Source organism: Salvelinus fontinalis, chromosome 37, assembly GCF_029448725.1.
Source record: "Salvelinus fontinalis isolate EN_2023a chromosome 37, ASM2944872v1, whole genome shotgun sequence".
In the NCBI taxonomy this organism is placed as follows: Eukaryota; Metazoa; Chordata; class Actinopteri; order Salmoniformes; family Salmonidae; genus Salvelinus; species Salvelinus fontinalis.
The window spans coordinates 1,025,576-1,035,996 of NC_074701.1; the positions used below are offsets into that span (position 1 = coordinate 1,025,576).

The window sequence follows — 10,421 nt, forward strand, 5'->3', positions numbered from 1 at the left end:
GTTTCTGTGTCCAGCCTAATATGGTTCTCAATCAGAGGCAGCTGTCAATCGTTGTCCCTGATTGAGAATCATATATAGGTGGCTTGTTTTGTGTTGGGGATTGTGGGTGGTTGTTTCCTGTCTTTGTGTTTTGTCTGCACCAGCTAGGACTGTGACGGTTAGTTTGTTTTGTCATTTGTATAGTGTCTTGTTTTGTGTTAATTAAATCATGGAAAATTACCACGCTGCACATTGGTCCTCAGATCCTTCTCGCCTCTCCTCGTCTGAGGAGGAAGACGACTTAGACTGCCGTTACAGTGAGATCAATAAAAGTAGTGACAATCATGTTGGAGGTAAATTAAATAATCAAAAGATGTGTTGTTCATGCTTTACATACCAAGTGTTGTCATCGATTCCTTGTAGATATGCCACACCGCTGCTTTTGTCACATGACATGGCAGCAGCTTTCCACCAAAGTGTTTGTGTCCTAGGTGGCGTCCTGGTAATACTATTGCATTATCTTTTGCATAGTTGTTGATAAAGTTCACTACTCGCTGCAAATCCTCATGCTTCATGTGTAACCTGTGCATGCTTGGGCCAGCTCTCTTTTTGATGGGAGGCATTCGACCGTTCTCTTTGTATGACTGGTGGAGGAGAGTCAGGCGTGTTCTACTGATGCTGAAAGACAAATTCCAAATACAAATATTTTAGCATTATAATACAATAGATGGCCGTAATCACCGCCATACACACCTGGCTAACTTGATGGGTCATGTAATCATCTTTCGGAGTGGAGTCTTTTGTTTAGACATTTAGCTAGTTAGCTAGCGAAACAGTGAACCGTAATCCCAACCCTTAGAGTATTAGCAATACAATCCGATTTTCATAGTTAGCTAAAGCCACCCAACCAGGTTCAATGTTAGTTATCTAGCTAACACTAGGCTATAACTAGCAATGCAAATGCATTTCTCAGATATAATCAATTTTACTACACGGAACGTACGCGTACCGTTAGCTAATGAGCCAGCCAGCTAATTTTAGCTAGCTAGCTAACATTCCACTTTAACGGAGTCTTTTGTTTAGACATGTAGCTACAGTAGCTAGCTAGCTAAACAATGAACCGTAATCCCAATCCATAGAGTACTAGCAATACAAACCGATTGTAAGACTCTTACCTGTATACATGGATGATCGCTTCACAGCAGACTGCAACACTTTCATTAAATAAGACGTCCTGTGTCGTTTCCGTTTTGTTTGTACAGCTTGCTTGCCCCGTTGTACCAAGTCACTCTGGTTCACACTGACCGTGTGCAATGCTTTAATTAAGAATCATCAGATCTTTCTCCCTCTCTGTCACGGATGCCATGGTTGCATTTAGTTTGAAGATGTAATCCAGAGAAACACTTTTTAAGTTCTCCATGATATCTTAAAAAAAAGCTGCAGTAGGAAGGATTACATACACATACCGAGCAGCTCATGTTATAAACAGAAGCTGCTACTTGGCAAACCAATCTGAACTCATCTGAAATGCAGGCATTATAAATGTATTATTTGAAATTCGATATTGTTTTTTTGATTGTGTAGGCAAGCAAAATTTAACCTGTCTAGGATCAGCGTGGCGCTAGCGGCACCCCCCCCCCCCCCCCCACTGAAAAACCAGTGCCGCGAAATTCAATTTTTTTTTTTTTTTTAAATATTTAACTTTCACACATTAACCTGTCTAGGATCAGCGTGGCGCTAGCGGCACACCCCCCCCCCCCCCACTGAAAAACCAGTGCCGCGAAATTCAAAAAAAATATTTTTTTAAAATATTTAACTTTCACACATTAAAGTCCAATACAGCTAATGAAAGACACAGATCTTATGAATCCAGTCAACATTTCCGATTTTTAAAATGTTTTACAGGGAAGACACAATATGTAAAGATGTACATCTATTACCTAAAAACACATTAGCATATTCCACCATCTTTTATTTGTCCACCAACACCAGTAGCCATCACCAATTCGGCTAAACTAAGATATTTATAGCCCCTAACCAACAAAAAAACTCATTAGATGACAGTCTGATAACATATTTATGGTATGGGATAGGTTTTGTTAGAAAAAAGTGCATATTTCAGGTATATGGCATAGTTTACAATTGCACCCACCATCACAAATGGACTAGAATAATTACAATGAGCAACGTGTTTACCTAACTACTAATCATCAAACATTTCGTAAAAATACACAGCATACACGAATCGAAAGACACAGATCCTGTGAATACAGACAATATTTCAGATTTTCTAAGTGTCTTACAGCGAAAACACAATAAATCGTTATATTAGCTTAGCACATAGCAATTAGCAGCCCAGCATTGATTCTAGCCAAAGTGAGCGATAAAAGTCAACATCGCCAAAAGATATTAATTTTTTCACTAACCTTCTCAGAATTCTTCCGATGACACTCCTGTAACATCAAATTACAACATGCATATACAGTTTGATCGAAAATGTTTATATTTAGCCACCAAAATCATGGTTAGACAATGTGAAATGTAGACAAGCTGGTAAAGAAAACGTCCTTGCGCCACTTAGACAGTGATCTACTCTTATACATAAATACTCATAAACGTGACTAAAAAATATAGGGTGGACAGGGATTGATAGACAATTTAATTCTTAATACAATTGCGTTATTACATTTTTTAATTTATCCTTACTTTTCAATACAGTTTGCGCCAAGCGAAGCTACGTCAAAAAACATGGCGTCCTAAGCCACTAAAATGTTTCGACAGAAACACGATTTATCATAATAAAAATGTCCTACCTTGAGCTGTTCTTCCATCAGTATCTTGGGCAAAGGATCCTTTCTTGGGAGAAATCGTCTTTTGGTGGAAAGCTGTCCTCTTGCCATGTGGAAATGTCAACTACGTTCGGGATGAACTGAAAAGCGTTCCCAACTTTTCACATCGTTGCAAAAATAAATGTCCCAAAATCGCACTAAACGGATATAAATTGCTATAAAACGCTTTAAATTAACTACTTTGTGATGTTTGTAACTCCTATAACGAGTGAAAAGATGACCGGAGAAATATAACAGGCTAAACTAATGCTTGGAACAGGAGAGGGTCGGTGTCTTCCACGCGCGTTACGCAGCAAGAAAAGACTTGCTAGCTAAAGGTTTTTTTCATTTGTAGTGCCTGTGAACGAGCAATCGAGCCCGTTGGAATCGTCATCACGTAAAGGCATCCAGGGGAAGACGTAAGAAGTGTCCGTATAGTCATAGCAACGACAGTGCCCGTTTAAATGACTTCAGAAAAGTGGCCAACGTTTCTCAAATCTGACTCCATGTCAGGGAAATTGCTGTAGAATGGGCTCTGTTCCACTTAGAGACAAAATTTCAACTCCTATAGAAACTATAGACTGTTTTCTATCCAATAATAATAATAATATGCATATTGTACGATCAAGGATTTTGTGGGAAGCCGTTTAAAAAATTAGCCACATTAGCATAAATAGTCTAAACAGCGCCCCCATCCCCAACAGGTTAAAGTCCAATACAGCTAATGAAAGACACAGATCTTGTGAATCCAGTCAACATGTCCGATTTTTAAAATGTTTTACAGGGAAGACACAATATGTAAAGATGTACATCTATTACCTAAAAACACATTAGCATAATCCACCATCTTTTATTTGTCCACCAACACCAGTAGCCATCACCAATTCGGCTAAACTAAGATATTTATAGCCCCTAACCAACAAAAAAACTCATCAGATGACAGTCTGATAACATATTTATGGTATGGGATAGGTTTTGTTAGAAAAAAGTGCATATTTCAGGTAGATGGCATAGGTTACAATTGCACCCACCGTCACAAATGGAATAGAAAAACTACTTAGAGCAACGTGTTTACCTACTTACTAATCATCAAACATTTCGTAAAAATACACAGCATACACGAATCGAAAGACACAGATCCTGTGAATACAGACAATATTTCAGATTTTCTAAGTGTCTTACAGCGAAAACACAATAAATCGTTATATTAGCATAGCACATAGCACATAGCAGCCCAGCATTGATTCTAGCCAAAGTGAGCGATAAAAGTCAACATCGCCAAAAGATATTAATTTTTTCACTAACCTTCTCAGAATTCTTCCGATGACACTCCTGTAACATCATATTACACAATCCATATAGAGTTTGATCGAGAATGTTTATATTTAGCCACCAAAATCATGGTTAGACAATGTGAAATGTAGCTCAGCTGGTCACAAAATGTCCTTGCGCCACTTAGACAGTGATCTACTCTTATACATAAATACTCATAAACGTGACTAAAAAATATAGGGTGGACAGGGATTGATAGACAATTTAATTCTTAATACAATTGCGGAATTACATTTTTTAATTTATCCTTACTTTTCAACACAGTTTGCGCCAAGCGAAGCTACGTCAAAAAACATGGCGTCCTAAGCCACTAAAATGTTTCGACAGAAACACGATTTATCATAATAAAAATGTCCTACCTTGAGCTGTTCTTCCATCAGTATCTTGGGCAAAGGATCCTTTCTTGGGAGTAATCGTCTTTTGGTGGAAAGCTGTCCTCTTGCCATGTGGAAATGCCAACTGCGTTCGGGATGAACTGAAAAGCGTGCCCAGCTATTCACATCGTTTCAAAAATAAATGTCCCAAAATCGCACTAAACGGATATAAATTGCTATAAAACGCTTTAAATTAACTACCTTATGATGTTTTTAACTCCTATAATGAGTGAAAAGATGACCGGAGAAATATAACAGGCTAAACTAACGCTTGGAACAGGAGCGGGTCGGAGTCCTCCACGCGCGTTACGCACCAAGAAAAGACTTGCTAGCCTCAGGGTTTTTTCATTTGTAGTGCCTGTGAACGCGCAATCGACCCCATTGGAATCGTCATCACGTAAAGGCATCCAGGGGAAAACGTAAGAAGTGTCCGTATAGTCATAGCAATAACAGTGCCCTTTTAACTGACTTCAGAACAGTGGCCAACATTTCTCAAATCTGACTCCATGTCAGGGAAATTGCTGTAGAATGGGCTCTGTTCCACTTAGAGACAAAATTTCAACTCCTATAGAAACTATAGACTGTTTTCTATCCAATAATAATAATAATATGCATATTGTACGATCAAGGATTTTGTGGGAAGCCGTTTCAAAAATTACCCAATTAGCATAAATAGTCTCAACAGCGCCCCCATCCTCAACAGGTTAAAATAGGATGACATTGAAAATAGGATGACTAAAAAAAAGGACCCATCTGCTCTGTCAATCCCTCAACCCAATATGGGGTGTTTATGTCACAACCCAACACAATGGATTGTTTTAACCCAGTAATACCATATATTTTACCCAGCAGTTGGGTCAAGCACTCAACCCAAAACGCTGGTTTGAAAGCATAACCCAAAACCGCTGGGTTGAATTAACCCAATGCTGTGTTTGCCCGATATTATTTTTAACCCAGCATTTTTTAGAGTAACAATAATTCATTTTGGAAAAAGTATATGAATTGTCATATTAGACGTAATTCAATTTCTACCTTTTAAGATGCAAATATAGAAATTGAGTAATTGTTTTCAGTTTCCTAATTTCCTTTTCTTTTCTGATTGTTTCAGTGCATGCATACAAAAAGCTTTGGACGAAGGACTTCCATCTCCAAAGTTCACTCAAAATGGCAATAGTTCTGAACTTGGTTTTGATTTAGTTTTGTTGTTTTAATTATAACAATTTTGTTAATTATCTTTCAAACGTCCATTGGTTAATTAATCAATTGCTCTGTTATCACTAGAATCATGTAAATAATTATCTAGTTGTCCCTTTAAACATCCTAAAGTCATAATCCCCATAGTAATCCCTACATAATCCCCATAATCCCCAATCCCCACAGACTCTGTCTCAACCTTTAAGTCTTTACTGAAGACTTATCTCTTCAGTAGGTCATATGATTGAGTGTAGTCTGGCCCAGGAGTGTGAAGGTGAACGGAAAGGCTCTGGAGCAACAAACCGCCCTTGCTGTCTCTGCCTGGCCGGTTCCCTTCTCTCCACTGGGATTCTCTGCCTCTAACCCTATTACAGGGGCTGAGTCACTGGCTTACTGGTGATCTTTCATGCCGTCCCTAGGAGGGGTGCGTCACTTGAGTGGGTTGAGTTACTGACGTGATCTTCCTGTCTGGGTTGGCGCCCCCCCTTGGTTTGTGCTGTGGTGGAGATCTTTGTGGGCTATACTCGGCCTTGTCTCAGGATTGTACATTGGTGGTTGAAAATATCCCTCTAGTGGTGCGGGGCTGTGCTTTGGCAAAGTGGGTGGGGTTATATCCTTCCTGTTTGGCCCTGTCCGGGGGTATCATCGGATGGGGCCACAGTGTCTCCTGACCCCTCCTGTCTCAGCCTCCAGTATTTATGCTGCAGTAGTTTATGTGTCGGGGGGCTAGGGTAAGTTGGTTATATCTGGAGTACTTCTCCTGTCTTATCCAGTGTCCTGTGTGAATTTAAGTATGCTCTCTATAATTCTCTCCTTCTCTCTTTCTTTCTCTCTCTGGAGGACCTGAGCCCTAGGACCATACGTCAGGACTACCGGGCATTATGACTCCTTGCTGTCCCCAGTCCACCTGGCCTTGCTGCTGTTCCAGTTTCAACTGTTCTGCCTGCGGTTATGGAACCCCTACCTGTCCCAGACCTGCTGCTTTCAACTCTTAATGATCGGCTATGAAAAGCCAACTGACATTTATTCCTGATTATTATTTGACCATGCTTGTCATTTATGAACATCTTGGCCATGTTCTGTTATAATCTCCACCCGGCACAGCCAGAAGACTGGCCACCCCTCATAGCCTGGTTCCTCTCTAGGTTTCTTCCTAGGTTTTGGCCTTTCTAGGGAGTTTTTCCTAGCCACCGTGCTTCTACACCTGCATTGCTTGCTGTTTGGGGTTTTAGGCTGGGTTTCTGTACAGCACTTCGAGATATTAGCTGATGTACGAAGGGCTATATAAAATACACTTGATTGATTGATAGTGTTCACATTTCTCTCATGTAAATGTTGTAGCTACATACATATATTAAATAAACAATTTATTTGGGAAATATCCTGTCTTTGCTATTTTCTTCATTACACACAAACTTTCTCAAGAGTGAGGCAACCATTCGATCTGTGTTTTGGAATGGATGTGCCTTTGTGTGCCAATGCCAATGCCTTTGTACCCTATGTTATGATTGAATGTTTGAAAAGGCTCTATGGTGTTTCTTTGTTTGAAAAGGCCAACATCCTATTGTATTATTTTAGGAAGAAGTCAAACAAGTAATGCTCACTTGGATCTTAGCGTCTAGACTAGAGTCCTCTAGACAATGTATTTTGTTTCTTCACGAATAAGTTGATATTGAAAGGCTGTCTTTGTTGCTGACTTGCATAGCTAATGTTTGGTCTATTCTTTTCACATTTGTGTCCACACTCTCCGCATTTGAATGGTAATATACAGTACATTAGACTGATATGTTCACTGTTGTTCTCCTAAACAAAGATTCTATGTTTAAATTCTTAGTGTTACGACTAATTCCTGTAATTTTGGGTAACCACTGTGCTTCCAGTAATGCACTGTAAATTATAGGTGTTACAGTAATATGCTGTAAATGTGTGTTACATTAAATGTCCTGTAAATCTACAGTAATTTACAGGCTACTGTGCTGCGAGCAATTGACTACAAATTCATTAAACACAGTAAATGTGTTTTTTATATTTACAGTACCATCCTGTAAATGTTGTTTACAGTATATGTACTGTACATTTATAGTAACTTACTTGCTACTTTGCTGACAGTAAAACTACAGGAAATGTTTTACAGTGTAGTGGTCCTGCCTAACTGACAGAGTCATACATTCATAACATGATGGATCATTCAAGTGGAACTGAAAGATAGCTATTGTATCCTCAGCTATTTAACTTAGGAAGGAGGGCGGTGATGGCATACGGCGTGTAGCGACTACTCAATAGGCAAATTACTTGAGGGATACATACTGTACTTGTTGACCAAAATGAGAGTTGACGTGACATATAATGTCTCTTACAGAGGATAACTGATAGCATACCTGAAGGGTCTGTAATAATATGGCTCTATAACAAATGTCATCACTGGTGTACTTACACAAAAACTCCAAAAAGCAGAACTCGTATGCCAGTCTCCATCACCAGCGCTCTTATGTTTCTCCTCCGGTCTGGGAGCGACATATTCATGAATCTTGAGACAATCCGCGTGGTTGAATTGACAAGCAGGGGCAGTCAATTCTCTGTGCTCACTTCATAAAATAATCCACCTTTCGACTAAGGCTTATTCACTGTCAGGCACTACAGGAAGCAGTTCGCGTATCCACACGTCGTTGCACATCTGTCGCGACTTGGTCAGCTGAAACGGAATCTTCCCTCCCCGCCGCCTCCTTTCTTCGCCACTGTAGCTCCACCGTCGGAGGTTTTGGGGAGAATTCTCCTTATTGCACCTCAATTGATGAATGCTCCTCCTTTACTGCATGATTGTCTCATTCGTCCGTTCCATCAATTAGCCAATTAGGTGAGAAGCGGGAGAGAACGGTGGACACGCTGCTATGAGAGACTCTCCTGAAAATCTGGAGAATGGGAGAGGAGGAGGGAGAGGAAAAAAGGAGGGAGAAAGTGAGACATATGAGGCGGAGCGGCACAAAGTGATTGTGGGGAGTTGTCTCCTTTTCATTGCCCCCTCTACCTTAAGAAGTGCCTGACTCTATACACTTGTCTACCAGATACAGCCAAGGAGCTTACAGACAACAATAATATGTAAATTCTTGGTAGGCTATGTACACTGTAATGGGGTTGCCGTGACAGTAGCTTACAGGCAGCTCATTGGCAATTAAGTTAGGCATACTCTATTTCATATTGCAGTCCACCTTCTGTAATCTGAATACACCATAAAATCAAGTACTGTGTAATGAAACGCCGTACAATATCATAAAATTTACTATATTATGTGTGAACAAGTAATTGCTACTGTAACCATGATGAATGGATGAATAAATGAATTTCAATAAGGGGAGGGGATTTTACTGAAATTACAAAGGATTGGTGTAAGCAGGTTGGCTGCTAGGTAATGCACAGCAAATAATCAACTGTTGAATCAACAATGACAGTGTTACATGTAACACTGGGCCAGTGTCTTCGAAGGTCCACAGTTTTGTTACACTTTGTCGGTGTGCGACATCATCTATAATATTTTGTCTGTTCAAAATTATTTTGACCAGCAGGTGCCACTATTGTACACTGTGTCGATCAAAGCCTCGAGTAATGCACCTATTTGACACAATTGGCTGGAAATGCTAAATGCTTCAGAAAGCTTAGTATCCCCATCACTATTAGGAACCTCCTGGTTTACAGAAAACATCAAGGCCTGCAAGTCACATTATGTCGGTTAGGACATGCAACATTTGGAACTTCTATTCACATCCAACACACTTTCAGAATCAATCAATTTAATGTATTTATAAAGCCCTTTTCACATCCGCAGTTGTCACTTAGTGCTTATACAGAAACCAAACCTAAAATCCCAGAGTGCAAGCAATGCAGACGCACAGTGGCTAGGAAAAACTCCCTAGAAAAGCATTACCTTAGGAAGAAACTTAGAGCGGATATAGGATCTGAGGGGTTGCTAGGCCTCTTCCAGCAAAGACTGTCAAGGTTAGGAAATTTTTTAGAAGGAGACTGATTAAACCATTTAAAATGGAAAAACGTTTCAGTATAGGGTGCAATAAATCTAACTAACTGATTGGATTAGTTTAGAAACATTTACCTTTGTGTAGCATAAGATTAATCAATCAATCAATGTACATGCAAACACACAGACAATGAATACAATCCTAAAAAATGTAGTTGCAGGCCTCCCGGGTGGCGCAGTGGTCTAGGGCACTGCATCGCAGTGCTAACTGCGCCACCAGAGTCTCTGGGTTCGCCCCCAGGCTCTGTCGCAGCCGGCCGCGACCGGGAGGTCCGTGGGGCGACGCACAATTGGGCTAGCGTCGTCCGGGTTAGGGAGGGTTTGGCCGGTAGGGATTTCCTTGTCTCATCGCGCTCCAGCGACTCCTGTGGCGGGCTGGGTGCAGTGCGCGCTGCCAAGGGGGCCAGGTGCACGGTGTTTCCTCCGACACATTGGTGCGTCTGGCTTCCGGGTTGGAGGCGCGCTGTGTTAAAGAAGCAGTGCGGCTTGGTTGGGTTGTGCCTCGGAGGACGCATGGCTTTCGACCTTCGTCTCTCCCGAGCCCGTACGGGAGTTGTAGCGATGAGACAAGATGGTAATTACTAGCGATTGGATACTACGAAAAGGGGATAAAAAAAAAAAGAAAATGTAGTTGCAGTTGAGCATGCTGGTAAATATGATAATAATGGCTGTGGTTTTGATTGGAAT

The 10,421-nt window shown here is 40.6% G+C and overlaps 1 protein-coding gene across 1 annotated transcript in view; it reads right to left on the reverse strand.

Annotated features, from left to right (window-relative positions):
• LOC129835969 (phospholipid phosphatase 4-like) overlaps nucleotides 1-8,712 on the reverse strand; it is a 199,402-nt gene extending 190,690 nt beyond the window's left edge. The window contains exon 1 of the mRNA XM_055901675.1: nucleotides 8,142-8,712. Within this exon, the coding sequence (XP_055757650.1) occupies nucleotides 8,142-8,230 (89 nt within the window). The 5' untranslated portion in view covers nucleotides 8,231-8,712. The remainder of the gene's footprint in view (nucleotides 1-8,141) is intronic.
• Between the last annotated feature and the right edge of the window lie 1,709 nt (nucleotides 8,713-10,421).